At 31.5% G+C, this 16,965-nt stretch overlaps 1 protein-coding gene across 1 annotated transcript; it reads left to right on the top strand.

Annotated features, from left to right (window-relative positions):
* Window positions 1-10,936: 10,936 nt before the first annotated feature.
* On the top strand, window positions 10,937-15,373 carry LOC128184013 (T-cell differentiation antigen CD6-like). Its single transcript, XM_052853284.1, has 5 exons — window positions 10,937-11,265; window positions 11,441-11,540; window positions 11,811-11,990; window positions 13,324-13,465; window positions 14,350-15,373. Exons 1-5 carry the CDS (start codon window positions 10,972-10,974, stop codon window positions 14,507-14,509), a joined length of 876 nt encoding a protein of 291 aa, XP_052709244.1. The 5' UTR covers window positions 10,937-10,971; the 3' UTR covers window positions 14,510-15,373.
* The last annotated feature ends 1,592 nt before the right edge of the window (window positions 15,374-16,965 follow it).

Raw genomic sequence — 16,965 nt, 5'->3', positions numbered from 1 at the left:
TACATGAGGAATAAGGAATCATTCTTTGAGTATTATGAGGTGATAATTTCGGTCGGGGCGTGATCAAATCCAATAAAGCCCGAAGGGCTTTATGATAGATTTGATCACGCCCCGACCGAAATTATCACCTCATAATATTCAAAGAATGATTCCTTATTACTTATATTTATATAATATTAAGCCATCGTACGATTGAATATTTAAATATGAATAAGCAAACCCCGCTGGCGCCTCAATTTGGAGTCATTTGTATTATGGGTTATATAGTACAAAATCGATACCTAGTGTTTTCACAGGCAAAGACACTGGAAAATGTAAATAAGAATGTCCAACTAGAGACGAGCTCGTTGCAAGCAACGAGTAGGTTTTCCGTCGTAGCTGCGTCATACTTGTGACGTATTACAAAATATTGATAGCTGACCATAGTACAATTAAGATGCGTAAACGCTGAGAAAGAAAGTATTATATTTCTGTGACCGCGTAGAGTTTACGGTGATAGAGAATTCGTCTGGATCTGCATCGGTTGTGTGCAGTACGAACCGGGTGAGGGAATGTTGGCGTAAAGTGTATAAGGTATAAGGTTGTGGCGCGCTGTGGGCCGTAAGCTAAAACGAAGGTAGGTTTGCCGTATTCCCGAAGGTCCACCAGTATACAGTTCCAGGAAAATAAACAGGCAATTGATGCAGGATTCCACATTATTGGACGAGACTCAACGATGGCAACATTATAACAATTTAACAGACAGACATGTTACAAACAAGTCGTACGTGGCCAGTAGTGGCTTCCGGACTCAAGACTCTGGGAGAGTCGGACGTGGCCGGGGCTGGCCGCCGTATTCCAGACTGCGCATTGACAATTGTACATAACTATTTATAAGAATCTTAAAATGAGTATAAATTAACAGGTAATGATATAAGTAAGCTGAGTAAAAGGTTCACAGATATAAAATAATTAAATAAACTCAATGAGTCTTTGATGTCCAAGAAATGAATATCTGATAATTGCACAATGTTGTTTTAAGATTAACAGTCCTTGAGACATGACACTGTCTCTTTGAAATCACATATAAAGTTTGAAAAGTGTCAATCACTAAATAAAAAAGTAACTTTGTAAGAAATAAACTGTGAGAAAAAATTACGAAACAGATGTTGAATTTTACAAGTAAAGTAAAAAAAAAAATTATAATTGAACAGTGCATTTTGCACGATGATACTACATGTTTATAAGCAAATACAGATCTTAACACGTTGTCTCTAGATCTGTGTCTTAGGTCGTCCATCTGATTCTCTTTCTGACTAAAAGCTACAGACCTGCAGTTAGAGATTGTCAAACTCTTATTGATTATGTCAATTTGTTTGTCTCAAAGAATCATTTTTTTAAATCAATAAAGTTTTACCTTTAAAAAAAGAAAGAAATCGGGCACAATTTTCAATGCTAGCATTTTACAATTTTATGGTCTAATAAAATTTCAAGAAACAACTCTTCATTGCTTTATTCGAAATATTGCATGAAAAAATTTTACATCGCATTTTTTAAATTACAAAAGGATATTCAAAATGAACTTGGATTAACCGCTAACAAACAGGCATAAAGAGAGACTGAAAACCAATTTCTTCTCTTTTTTTTACATCAAAAGAAATTCAAAAATAAATCAAAATATAATTTTTCTTTGTATGCGTTTATGAAAATGTAGATCAGCAAGGGGTTCTTTGTCGTGCAAGCACCTACTTAACAGATTGTTACACGGGTCTACAACGATGACAAATATCGAAAAGGCAATATTGTGGGTGAAGGATGAATGTGTAGTTTGTTTTTGAAGTTATTTTTGATGCATGTAATTATATTTATCTGGATCGGTTATGTTTGTTAGTTTGTTTTGTTTATTAAAGAGGGGAATAAAGAAATGAGTAATTTCCAAGCACGTAGCATCGATTTTGAAAGTGGGGGGGGGGGCAAACTCATCCAACAAATCTTGACAAATAAAAAAAGAATTTTTTTTTTGAATTTTCCAAAATGTTTAAAATTTCACTCATGATTTCATGATTTTCATACCGTTATTTTTACATGCTACCAAAATGGGGGGGGGAGGCAACTCCATGATAATTCAATTTTTTTATGTAAATTTTAAAAAAATAGTTGCTGCGAGAAAAAGTGGGGAGAGGACATCTTTATGTCATATAACATGTGAAACTGATTTCATTCCACCCACAAGCCTGAAATAATGAAATAATTTTAATGAAAACAATATAAATAGACGTCATAAATCCCATATCAAACGACATATTACCACTTGATTCTGTGCGTCTATTTAAAGCTATACACGCTATAATTTGCGTCAATTTTGAATAAAGGGGAAAATGTATGTGTTTGATTACTAATAAAAGTTACCTTTATGCTGTTAATTATAAGGCTCAATTCGATCACGTAACAAATATATGAAATATTAAACAAACAAAAAATATTTATTTTCCTGCCAGGAAAGTAATGCCTCCTCGTGAATATCAATCTATCACGTGATATCGACAGCTAAATTTAGCCTATCATACCAAAACTGGTGAAGGGTCAACATCTTCATAATTGTGATAGTTTCACAAAGGAAAGGATTTTTTCAGTCAGGCATAAATTTGTCCGATATACGAGTACAATCAAAAGAAAAAAATACAAGCCTGTGAGAAGATATAAATACTGCCTTTAAAAAAATGACGTAGACCTGTGTTTTTCCCCTATGTGCTATTTATAGATCCTATAAGTGTTAATGCAGAAGTAAGGGTATCGTGAATGACAAACCTATTTTACTCATTATACATGTATGAATTTCAAATTAACAACTGTTAAGCATATTAAAAATCAAGTTGGATATTTAATTAGGCAAACAATAACGACTACTTTTTTTTTATAGTTCTCCGCGGACATGCGCAATGAGGTCGGTTTGCTCTTCCTTTATTAATATTCATCAAAAGGTATATTTTCCTGGCAGGAAAATAAACAATTAAAAATCTATATCTTTGTAACGAGATGGAATTCACCATTGTAATTTACAGATTAAGGATAACTTTTATAAGTAGACAAACACATGCGTTTTCACTGTCATTCAAAATTGACGTAAATTATAGCGTGTATAGCTTTAATGAATTTATAAACAACGGCAAATTCTAAAATGTATTTTTAAAGGGTAATGTTAGCTGCAAGTCTGTAGACCTTGTATGAAAAATTTCGGATGGTAGTCAATTTTTCCGGGATACAGACCGAGTGGTACATATATGCAGCTAAGGTAACTAAGAATGATTCCAATAAAATACTTTGTTGAGTAATGCAAGCTTTTTAGAAAGCAATACTTATATTTGTTTAAAAAATAATACCCAAATACTTCGTCTTACATTCGCTATTTGTAGAACAAGCAGAACCAGTATCAGTCTGACCGACCTCACCATATACATTGTTGGAATTTAATTGTCCTAGCATTGCATTGCTCTGCATGTGCACAATTTCTTTTAAAAAGTTTAAAAACACTTAGTGTTAATCGATATGGCTACTCATAACGTACACACGTGATTCAAAATAACCCAGACGGAAAACGGTAAAGAATTTAGTCATTGAGTCTACATTTTATATATATAGAAATTGTAAAAAAAAAAACACATTGCGGGCCTGAATGTTTGTTGATATGTCAATTTATCAATATGCAGTTTGTTAATTATGTTCGACTGCTAAGGCTACAGCGTATTTGATGAACACTGAACAACATTTTTTCCATGCCACTTTTTTCCATGGAAGATAGCGAATACAATATAAAGCATTTCTAAAATTTATTTAATTACCTCTTAAGAATTGTGTATGGAATAAATAATTTATAAGTTGCTGCTGAAGGTTGTTTAGTTTTTTCGTTTGTAGATGTTTTGCAAGTAAAAAACCTGAAACGCCGCTCGGCAAGTCATAATTAATATCCCTAATAACCGTAACTTAAAACAAGCGGCTTTGGATTCAAATGTTATCGTATACGAATATTAAGTTCACTTTTTAAAATCATCTCCACGATGATAATTATATTATATCCATCGCAAATCAGTATTTTGTTTTTGCTTTAAAAGAATTGTTTTATCGGGAGCGATTCCGCGTTCGTTTAAATTGCCAGCGTACATTTGTCATGTATTGTAGAAAAGTTGAGTTTAATTACCATGCATTGGAACCATTTTATTAACACATCTCCCAGTACTGAAACAATTCAAAATGTCTCTGTTACAGTAACACAGTGCGGCGTTAAACGTGTACATCCAGCCCTAAAACCACATGCACTGTCGTCTAGGCGACGGCCTGAATACAGCTAGCGACTCTCCTATCGATCGGTTACCTGAGTCTCGTAATGCATCTAAATATAGACAGGGGCATAGTTATGAAACAAACAACAAAAATAAGGTCAAAGAGGTTCATCTATATGAAATTAAAAATGTACATATGAATAAAAACATTTGGGAATTTTAAGTGGAATTATTTTTGCGCGCTACATGTATCAGTTAGTGCATTACAAGAAGCCCTTTAATAAGACCATAAACGTGCGCACCCCAATTAAAAATGGACCGAACTGACAACAATTGATTCTGCAAATACTGACTATAATTTACGAAAACATTAAATTGAATACTATAGAAGGATTCAAAATCAATTTCTTTACAACGTTGCTTCAATGATGCATTAGAAATTTTTATTCCTTTTCAAGTTATTGGCAAGAAATTTGGACGCCTCTTACTCCCTAATTATAATGGCCAGCCCCTTTTTCGGTATACCGAATGAAAGGTCTGAGTAAGACCAAGAACTTTTAAAATACATCTTATAACAAAGAAAGTGGGCGCTTAAGATGTACATTCGGCAGGAATCTGGGCGCACAAGGAGAGTGAAAATATCATCAATTAATTTTGAATATTTTTCGAATTATAACCGTTATTTGGTTTCTGTTGGATGTGGAATGAGTGGAAAAATATTTGAAATGCAAAAGGTTTTATCATGATATGGGTCTAAATATAGCAACACGATGCATTTCGTGCAAAATCCTACTTATTTACAACTGTTTTTAAATGATTTTGTTGTCTCTGGGTCTTCTCTCCACATATTTGAAACGTGTAAATATAACATATTTCAACATTAAAAATGTCGCTTTTTAAAAAAAGATGGAGAGATGACCCAAAGATGACTAATTATGTACTTTTTCAAATTATTTTTTGAAGGATAAAAAACAAAGTCCATTGATATGACAATGTTGTTTCAAACAGTACTTTATAGAGCATATTGACAAGTCTCGCATGGCTCAGTGGTTTCGTTCTGGACTAGTGAATACAAACATTCAGTGTTTTGGGTTCAAATCCAACTGGTGGTCTTTTTTAAAAAAATTAAACTTTTTTGTTTTAAATGTTTGTCATTATAACATGATGTTGAATTATAATATGCCGGTATATTTTAATTTGTTGTTATTGATTTCTAGATCTGCTGAATGAACACTATTTTCTTTTCTAATTACTAGCTTTTTTAGGATATACACAATATAACTTCATTAAAATATGTTTGCATTAACATTTCCAACTAGTTATCGGTTTACCTCTCATTGCCATTTTTTGAAAGCTTGTGAGTTTTTTAATAACCGGAATAGCCATGTACTTCGACTCTCAACATAATATATTTTTGTTGAAACCTGTACATAGCCTTTCGAGGTTATAGACATTTAAACCCCAATTGATTCGTGTCGAGGATTCCTGCAAACTTACAATCTTGTGCGCTCACTTTCTTTATTTGATTTTTTTCCTCACCTTTGTTTCAAAATCTATACCACCCCTTTTATTTACATTTAAAGAATAAATAAAATATATCTCGCACAAATTCAATGTATTAGCTTCCAAACCAGCCCATCTTTGAGACTCTGTCAGTCATCGTTACAGCTAAAACCCCCTGGACAAAAGGAGTTGTTAAATTTTACTTTTAGGAATTTCCCTCAACTAAAATATGCAACGACAACATCACGCGGCATGTTATCAGTCCTGAAAATTTCAAAGCAATCGGTGAACAAACGAGCGAGATATTAAGGATCAAAGTTGGCGTCTAGAAGAAAAAAAAATAAGAAGAAATTTGAAAAATTTTCAGAATAATAGTACGGTTTTCCGCTCCCAGCAGAAACCCTTAATAATGCACACTGATGTTCGATCCGCCATTTTGACTGTTTACAAAATGTCAGTACATACCCCGGGCGCCGATGGTAAAAACTTACACAGTACACTGATTTTAACACTTACTAAATAACAAAGTTCCAAAGCAAATCCTCCCGCGTCCAATACTTCTTAAAGTATCGGAAAGTACATGGCCGTGAATTTGAACTTTACAAAGAGATCAATATCTTATGTTACGAAAACACGTCCTTTTCACACTTGAGTTTAAAACAAAAGTGATATACACGTGATCGAAATACTCTCATTTCATTGGCTAATGACAAGGTACAAGCACAGGCATTTATAAATAGGTACATGATGGACAAATTAGCTAAAAATAACAATTAAAAACCGGAACTTAAATTAGAATTTCTAAAAATAGAATTAGCGATACAATGATGACATAAAACATATTATTTTGCAATAATATTTCATCATCGAAGTTTACTGTTCAAATTACCCCATTCTTTTAATGTATATAGAACATAACAAATAATTGTGACTTCTGTGTGTCTCTTATAACACGACAAATGGCATTTAAATTTTTGTTGAATATTCTAAAAATACTTTGGTTATTTAAGAATTCTAAACATTAAAGTAGATAAACAGAAATGTGAAAATATTGACTTACGCTTCTTGATTCTCTTTTTTAAGGCAGCAAAAATGAATTTTGTTTCTTGCCTTCTTTTTGTTTAAGCATCATTTTTCTTGTTGTGAAAATTGCAGTGTTTTAGTATACTTCCTCTTTTTAAAGTTCTGCGCATACAGATATGGCCGAGTAGTTACAGATGATTCATAAACCCGGCGGGATTACTATACATGTTACTGTTTGCACAAAGTGAAAGTAAGAGATATCTGTTTATATTTATTTTGAGAGAGAGTTTGATGATCAGCTACGTACAGTAACAAGAAAGGGAAGACCAATTTTGTTTTCAACATGGAGACCTTAACATATCACTACACTGCAACTATCCAAACTTGTTGAACAGCCTCTTCAGTTAGACGATGGCGTACAAAAGTTATGAATATTGCTTGTGTGCAGAATTAAACTCATTTCTATCGACATGCAATGATTCTTGTTTGAAGGTGCCACTTCATTTTTAATTTAAAAGTAAAGTATATTGATATTTGAAAGTACATTATCGTTTTTTACATATATGAATGATAGTACATGTACAGATAGTAAAAAAGGTTATTGATGTCTTTAGCATACACTAGATTGAGTTTTTTACCCGATTTTGTAATTGAGCGTGATGAGGTTTTTTATTTAAATGTTAAAAACTTATTTGAACTACAGATAAGTTAAGATTAATAAAATTTAAATTTCTTTTGTTACAACTATAAACAACATATTTCAGTTGATGAAAATAAATAAAGACACAAGTTTACTTTTTTGTGACCATATAGATCTAAGATACATATCCCATCTTTGACACTTTGTGTAGAAATGATATGCCAGGTCGATTCTAGTTACAATATTATGTTTATGAATTTTTTTATTTAAATTATTTTTTTTAGGATTGTGACAACTTTTGATTGTTTAATTACTCACAATCCTTTCTAACGAACCATGGTATTGTTCTTTTTTGTCTGTTGTATTCTAAACTGTTTTACATTGTTTGTATGTTTTCCTTTGTTTTGGTGTTTTGGGGGGTTGTTGTTGTTGTTGTTTTTCGGGGTTTTTTCTTTTCTTTTTTTTTTTTGGTTTTGTTTCCTTTTTGCCAACATTGTCATTTATTAGCTAAAAAAAATAACCACTTCAATTTCTCAAACTATGTGTTGTGGTGTTACACATGTGTTAAACGGAGCACCACAATATCAGCTATCCATAAATGGATTTAATGTCAGTTTTTACTTTCGTAAACTGTAAGCAAGCGTAAGCCTTTATGAAATATAAATTGTTATCATATTTTTATGGTAAAACGTCGTTACTGTATATTTGCCTTATTATCACTGCAAAACACAATTAATTCAAGATATGCAAGTTGTTCTATATAATTAGATTTTAAAAGTTCATATTCAGCAGTGTAACTTGTATGAACTATCTATAACAAACAATCGCTTTATTGCCCTATCAGCAACGTTACTTACTAAAAATCTTAACTTTTCTGATTGTAATGAATATAGTTTCATGATTTATAATAATAGTCGGCGCACTGATTGTCTTTCAAGAGGAAATTGGTCGCTTTGATGTTCTTTGGTTGATTTATTCAATGCATTTACGATTGTTTCAGCATAGTTCAGAAATAGTTATCGTCATACACTTGATTTTGTCATTTTTCCTGTGGTCACTGGGCTCACACTCCAACTATGATTTCGTTTTGGATCGGTTCCTCGTAGGAAGGCCGATTAGTCCTTCAATTTAGATTATTTAAGCGTAAAATCACGTGATTTTATTAAAGAAATGAAAAAATGTGCTAATGATTGAGCGTGATAAAATAAATAAATCATTTTTGGCCTTATTATTCCATTATCCAACATAAAATACAGAATGTGTGACAGTCATCATTTTTGGTTCAAACAACTGAAAAAATGCGTTTATTTTGTAAGGTAAAATTGGTCCTGAACTTGGGATATAGTAAAAGTTGTTACAGGTATGAAACATGATGAAAGGTATTATTGTAACGATTATATGTTATGTAATTATGCCATACGGTCTATGAATATTGAGATTGTATAGTCACTTAGCAACCAGCGGAGATTGCCACGTGACCCACAAAGTGTATATAAATGAGCGCATCAGAGCTGCAGCGTTCATTCCTCTACCGCTTTCAAGAAGAAATAGAAGAGAGAGTAATTGCGAGACTTTCGAACTGGTAGGTGGATTGCCTCGAAAGAGAGGCTTGCCGCGTTAATACCTGTAATATTAGACCAGTCGTGTTAGGCCGATAACTAGTGTTTGATATTGTAGAGACTGTCCTCTTAGAGTTGTCGTCGCTGATACGTCGCTATGGTATTAGGGTTGCCATACGCCTTTGATTAGAGGTAGTACATTGTCCGTCCTGCATAAGGTGTTACACAGTGACTGTCTCTGCTAAGGGTTGACCTGTTTATATGCTTGGACTTGTAGTAGGTAATCATTACCGCCTGATTTCAGATCCAGAGAAAGAGACATGCGTCTATGAGTTCGGAGAGCAAAATTTTTAAGAACCAAGCACCAGTCACAATGAATACATGTAAAAATGTTGTTATAAACAATTTCTTTGAACTGCATAAGCCCGAATTGCGACATGAAGTAAGTAAACACAAGGGTGAAAACAAAAGACTGATTTTTCTTTAACAGCTGATTATAAAAACCATAGACGACAAAAATAAAAGTACTCTCATATCTATTGCCTTTAGACATTTCATTTATACCCTGGCATGATATAAAATACGAAAAAATATTGACACTTGCGCACTTTTGGAGAACAATTATCAGCTTATGTACCTTAACAATGTGTCAATGTTAAACCAAATGAATGTCAATACAATAAACAGAAACTTTCATTTTAAAAATAAAACCATTTTGCTTTGATTATTGCATATATTAAAACCGTTTATACTGTATTCAGAAAGCATTGTGTTTATTGTACATTTTGCAAAGTAAGATTGATTGAAAATATTTACGTTGCTATATGGACTTAACGTACGAGTAATACATATGGACCTTTGTTAAATGTATAGTGCTAGAATCTAAAATACTCTGTCATTACGCTATGATAAAGAAAACCCCTAATGTGTGATGCACATGCCTTTAAAGCGAATGCAACTGAAGATAAGTTAGAATGATTTTAGTGCAAGACCATAACAAATGATTGAACATTCTTGCAAAATAAACGTTGTTTTATTTTGTATAGAATTTTTTTTTTAATTTTAGCTTTTTTGTAAGTCAGAAGTATTTTTCCCTGTACAGAAGAGATATTTTTAAACTTTTCTACAATAATACTGACAAGAATTAATCGAGATAAACAATTTGAAAAACAAATATGAGTGAAAAACTTTAAACAGATAAGATTTAATTCAATGGATTATCATTAATTTGATTTTTTGTAGAAATATAAATACAGATTTGATTCCTATACGTGAATATTTCATGCCAATCAATCCTAAAGTGATATTCAATAAAATGGAATCGAAAAATATTGTAAAATTTCATCCATATAGATGCCAAAAAAATTACAGAATTTTATCGACTTTTATCGATCTGTCATGTCGGAAAATGTGTGATTTTGAATTAGTTATGATTTTAGCCCTGAATATATCGGGTGTTATATAGTTTAGTTTAACGAGAATTGATTTATTTTTTTAATCTTTTCTGTGGCATTTGTACTGTGAACGTTTGCATATTTTGGCTGTAAAGTGCATGATTATTTCAATAGATAGACATGCTCCAGCAAAATGTTCAGTTAAACGGTTACTTAAAATTTTTGACTAAAACTATAATTTTAAGTTTTTATGAATATACTTTACATTTGATATCTTTGTCATTTTCTGTTGTTATTAGTACAATTTGAATTAAGTGCAATTTAAATAAGCATCACACATTGTACATGTACATTTATACCCATATACCATTTTTTAAAAACTTTTACGAAAAATATTCAAGATTCAACACTTCACAATTTATTTGTCAAATTTAGGAATATATCAGAAAAGAACACAAACCATTAATTGCACATGCACGGATATTAATAATTCATCTTAGATTTACTATCTATGCGGTTGCTTTAAACTCGGGCTGTCATTCTTACACGAGCTTTCGCATCGCTTATTATCAAACTAGATTTTGGCAAGCTTAATTATGCTAGCTTTTATAATTCTTATTCAAATAGGAGAACTTGCTGTTGTGATGTCCGAAATTGGCAGTTGCCCAGTTAAGCAAGATAAAGTAATAGGAAAGAGATTGCCTGTCAAGTGGCCTAGAGTTGAGAAGAACATTGGTTTCCAAATGTGTCTCAGTAAATGTGAGGCGATGTCCTATTGCCTGTCCATTAACTTTAATCGTGTTTTGTTGGAGTGTGAGCTCAATGAGAGGAAGAAAAATGACTCAAATGATTTAGTGGACGATGATAGCTATTTTTATGCTGAAACAGTTGTAAGTAACATACATTTGAAAGATTTAAATCCGGTTTGTTCCATTTAGCACGTCATTAACCTTTTTTTTAAATTTTGTTTTAGATATGACCAAAAAAAAAATTTCATAATTTATTTTCCTATAATTCATTTATCTATTCATAACAAATGACGGTGCCGTCTTATTTCTTCAATAGAGGGCAGACCATCAGAGTAACGTTTGTGGCGATAAGATTTGCAACAACTACTCCACATGTGTTACAATGGCAGGGAATAGGAAAGTTTGCATTGAAACAGGTATCATAAACTGCGAGTTGTACTGTATAAAATACAAACAAAAAAGGGAAAAATGATTTAAATACTTTTTTTTAATTGATATGTAATTAAAAATATAATGATATAAATATCAAAAGTAATAGCGAAAATACGCCTGTATATTCAAAATATTCAAACCTGTAAATACTTTATGAACAGTGTAAAAAAAAAATTCTCTTTTTAAACTTTGATCATATTGACTTTATCTTTGTTGTACATATAATACGTGTAAAATTTTATTCAATTTAAAAGATTGTTCCGAATCAGCTCCAGAGATACATGTACCAAACGGAAATATTGTTCAGCGGACGTATTCTCCGGCGTCCATTACTTATGGTTGTAACAAGGACTTCATCGGTTATGGTACCACCCAAACCATTTACTGTTCTATTGGCGGGAAATGGTCACCTCTTGATTACCGATGTGAACATAGTACGCAACTTTTTAATTTACTTGTTGTGTAATTAAAATTTGATCGTGTTTAAAATTGCCTTAGATTTTAAGGATAGTCTCAAATTTTGTTAATGAAATATTAAGGGGACTCAAATAATCTTTTATCATAGTCAAATGTTGTTTTAACTTTCATTGAGTATTTGAATTATTGTGAGTTGGCGGTTTTTAACCCCACCTTTGCAAAGTAATTTGTTATTTATTCTAACTTTCATTGAGCATTTGAATTATTGTGAGTTGGCGGTTTTTAACCTCACCTTTGCAAATTAATTTGTCATTTATTCAATGATTTTTTCTTCTTTAATTTATTGTTTTCAATTTAAACAATACAAATTGGGTTCACTGAATAAACGACCTTTAACGCAATCTGTTGTTCTATTTCATTGCAATGAACTTGGACTCATTGGAAGATTTTGGATTTAGTAACTTGTATTGGGTAAATTACTTGTAGCAACAAAGCTCAAAGTTGGGCAAAATTTCTTGGAAATGCTTATGTATTATATTTATGAAAAAATTTGGTTGACAAAAAATCTTTTATTTGTGTCATAAAATGCATGACAGAGGACCACGCAACCTGTTTAAGTTACCGGGGGAAACAATATTGAAACTAAAACAAAGTATTGTTTTGGAAAACTAAACTTAAAAATCGCTAGCTTATTTCATGGTTTTGTTTATAAAAACCTTAGATTTTAAAGTTTGATTTCACAAGTTAAAATGTGTGGTTTTTTCAGCAAGATTATCTATTTCAAACTGCGTCGGGCGAATTAAAAAAATCGTTTGCAAGTTATAAAGGGCGAAAAAAGACACTGCGCAAAAATAACCCTATTTACAGTTTATCAGTGTGATTTGAGAAACTTGGTGATATTGTTAAAGAATTCTTTCCAGTGTTTTCTGTCCTTTGTTACAAATAAACAGGAAAACAACAGTGTTGAATCCGAAGGAAAACGTAGAAGAAAATTAAATTATGCCGTTTGATTTTTAAAAAAATGGAAGAGAAGTAAATTTATATACATTATTCACGTAAAAATAGGTGATATGAGATGAGTTTCAACGATCGATTCAGTAACAAAGAGTTTGCTCATTCGTAAAACGTGTAGGCTACAAAAACTTAAAAACAGTTTCATTTTACAAAAAAAAAATAAAAATAAACACAATAATAATAACAAGCTTTTATATGCAATACATTTTATTGGTTGCAACAATCAATTAAAAAATTATTGCAAAACGATTTGCAATAACATCAAACAATTCCTTTCACCTGCCAAATTACTTTCAAAGAAAAATTTATAAAACTTACATGTTTATCTGACCTCAGGTTACACCAGGCTAGTTGGTTCCAATGTGCCCTTTGAAGGGCGAGTGGAAGTCAACAAGTATGGATCCTGGGGAACCGTATGTGATGATTATTTTGGAATGTCGGAGGCAGATGTCGTTTGTAGAAGTTTGGGATTTCAAGGGTAAGTAAAGGCTGGATCGTCAACAAATTAAATTGTCTGTCAGATCTACCATTCTATGTATGATTTTTAAAGCTTGAACTTATATAAAGTAAAAGAAAATTTTCCATTTGCAACTTTAATGTTTAATATTAACTTCTCTTCTCTTCTTTTCATATTTAATCAATTTAAAAAAAAATGAAATATTTAATGTCATTGTGAAATATTTGTATTGGCATTTTTTTATTATAAGACTCTATTATAATTCTGCTTAAACAAACAATTATTAAAGACGTTCATAATAAGAATTTTATTTCTTTGTCACTTACACTGTAATTTGTACGGCAGAAATAGTAATATATAATGTAAGTATTAAGAAGATAACTATTATAAGTTTTTAGAACTTAAGGTTCTCCGATCCTCAGCCTCAAAGTATTTTTTTTTTCAGCAGAAAAATTTTATTTACCCTTCAAACTTTACAACTGAAATAAAATCAAAAGAATTTTTTTAATGGTATCCATGCATTTTAAGAAGTTATTGCAAATTTGGTAACGATGAATAAAATGGAATAAATAACGTATACAAGTAGAGATCAAATTAGAAAAAAAAGGTTGTAACGGTGCATCGGTGGTTCGAACCTTTGTACCTCTATATAGTAGGTATCCGTGAAACCACAAAGCCAAGCAGTTCGTTGAACTACTTTGTGTAATATTAACACTTCAAGACTAATTAAATTTGTCAATGTAAAAGCCAGATTTAATATACGAACAAAAAAATCCTGATAATTAAGAGTTATCGAACATTGCTGGGGATCGTTAATTGTGTTTTATCCTCTTGAGATATTTGGTCAATATATATGATCATGTTCGACATGATGCTGTATCTGATGCGTTATATTTTTTTTCTAGTGCATTACAGGTAACTCATAAATATGGAAGCGGCACCGGGGCTATTTTAATGGATAACGTGAATTGTTTTTCTAATGAGACAACAATATTGGACTGTGGCTATAAAACGTCACATGACTGTAGCCATGCCGAAGATGTCGGAGTTATTTGCAAACATTGAAGGAGTTTCTCTTTCATGAGAGGGGGTCAACGTTGCGTTGCAATTTTTACTAATAACATTTTTATCTGCGAAACATTGATGATAATGTGATTCGCGAAAATGCTATATGTAACATTTATATCAAACATTGTACTGATTTTACATGGAACTTGTATTTTTCCATTTTTGGTGAAAATAAGTTATGTTTAGGTGATTTGCTATTTAGGATTTAAAATCGATATGTGATTCAATACTGTAACATGCAGCTTACTTTGTAGATATTAATATGTAATCAATAGTACAAAATGTCATTTCTCCAATTAAAATATTTCTCATCTCAATTTCTGTTATAAATTAAGTTACAATTTTTGTCAAATTGATTTAAGAATTTTGAGAATCCATATTAAATTTTACGAGAAACTATAAAATATTCATAAGGGGAGATGAGATATTGTTTTACTATAGAAAAATATCGATTCATTGACAAACTTGCTCCAGGCATATAGGCATCGTTTCGACACAAAAACAAATGCAATATACTGTTGCATATTTTCGTTTGTTTGTTTGTTTTTTGTTAAGTTTTTCTATCACATTAATTAATTAACATGTGCGATGTTTTTTTCATATTAACATTGCAATTGATACAATTAAAAATAAACATCAACGTCACCACAATGAATGACTACAACATTGCATTCTTCGATATAATTTTTTCATGAATGACCATCTATCTATCATGCATCACCCTCTTGATTAGAGTAGGTTTTCATGCATGTCTTGTTTGTATACTAAGAAAACAATTTTCCTCCTGTGGGGAATTATCAGAATTTGAACAAAGTCAAACATTTTGTAACCTTTGATGTTGATTAGAATAAATAAATATTAGCCTCTTTTATTATCATTTTCTCATTAGGTCATTAATATAGGAAGAGTTAAGTTCAATCCTGAGAGCAGTTTGAGCGATTAAATGAAAAATGACAATAACAAACTGTCAAAAAACACGCCATGGCTATACAATGACAGGGCAAAATCACTTTCCTAAGTTCTTTAGAATTTAAAACAGACTGAATCAAAATTTTATAAATACATTGCTTGTACTATATATATCTTCAATTGTAACTTTAATTTTAAATAGACTATCGCTATAAGACACTAAAGCACCAAGTGGGATGTTTAATGTGTATTGTAAATAAATCAATTAAAAATCAGTAAAATCATCAAATATGTAAAGAAAATCAAAAAATAAAATTGAGGCCAAAAATGTTGGTTTATAAATATGCCAAATTTGAGGCCAGGCCAGTTTCTGCTGACAGGCCAAAATTTCGGCCCAATCCACTTAATTGTGAGGCCAGGCCGGGTTTAAGGTATGTCCTGGCCAGACTTCTAGAATATAGAACCCTCTAAAGAATTCTACTGTTTGTAATAATATCATACACTGCACTTTTTATTTATGAGAAAGGAATAGGATAGCGTAAAATACATCGAATAATTGATTATTTTGTTGCCTATGTGGAAGAGCAAGCATATCTTAATTACAATGCTATGTTTAATTACAAACAAAATAGTTCACTACACCAAGACTTATACTTTTTAAGATACTACGAGATAATAAGATACGTACGTCACAAGATGGCGATTTAATTGTTTTGTTAAACTGTTTGTATCAATCGATTTAGGTGTATATCGTCATAGCTCGGTGGTTAAAGTATCAGGCTTGTGAGTCGCAGATCATGAGTTCGAATCCGCCCGGGCTTTTGTTTATGTTTACTGAAGGAAAGTTTTGAAAATATCATTTTTTAACCAAAATTGCACATTTTTTCACCTATTTGACATATAAACTTCTTACCCATAATGCTTTCTATCATAATCAAGTAATTTTCTGCTAATTTGAGAAAATATTCCAAGGTGTAGTGAGCCACCTTAAAGAGCTGGATGGTCGCGGCCATTTTGAAATTGTTCTTCCGATGGAGAAGAGCTATGCATAAAGATACGGAAAGTTATTTAAATATAATATGGAATTTTTCTTAAAATTATAGTTTATAGCTAAGAATAAAACATATGGTCATATCTAAGTATTAAACGTAGATCTAATGGGTAATTTTTTTTACCACCCGGCCTCCTTAATTGAGTTTTGTAGATCTATATCAAATATTCTTTTAATTCAATTCATAAGTATGAGAATATTCCGTTGATTAATAAAAATAATGCAGCGTGTTTTAATTAATTGAAAATTTTGCTACTCATGGAATTTCTTTGATTTTTTTATTATTGATATTGTATGAATAAATGATTTTAGAAGGAAAAAAAAACAGAGAAAAGAAAATGACATATCGGTACTTTTTCATTCGGCCGGTGTAACGAAGAATATTGACCCGGGTTGAAAATTGACCCGGGGGTCATTTTTCAACGTTGAATATTGACCCGGGGGGTCATTTTTCAACGTTGAAAATTGAGACCAAAATCGTGAAATTTATACC

Source organism: Crassostrea angulata, chromosome 5 (assembly GCF_025612915.1).
Source record: "Crassostrea angulata isolate pt1a10 chromosome 5, ASM2561291v2, whole genome shotgun sequence".
NCBI classification, from domain to species: Eukaryota; Metazoa; Mollusca; class Bivalvia; order Ostreida; family Ostreidae; genus Magallana; species Magallana angulata.
Note: the sequence above shows the minus strand (reverse complement) of the source record. Positions and strands in the feature narration are given on the sequence as shown.

What these genes read in the sequence shown, in the direction of transcription:
- LOC128184013 (XM_052853284.1), top strand. Translation starts at nt 10,972, where the DNA reads ATGCTAGCTTTTATAATTCTTATTCAAATAGGAGAACTTGCTGTTGTG. An exon ending in GAAAGTTTGCATTGAAACAG is followed by an intron (nt 11,541 to 11,810) that starts GTATCATAAACT and finishes TCAATTTAAAAG; the next exon opens with ATTGTTCCGAATCAGCTCCA. An exon ending in TGATTACCGATGTGAACATA is followed by an intron (nt 11,991 to 13,323) that starts GTACGCAACTTT and finishes ATCTGACCTCAG; the next exon opens with GTTACACCAGGCTAGTTGGT.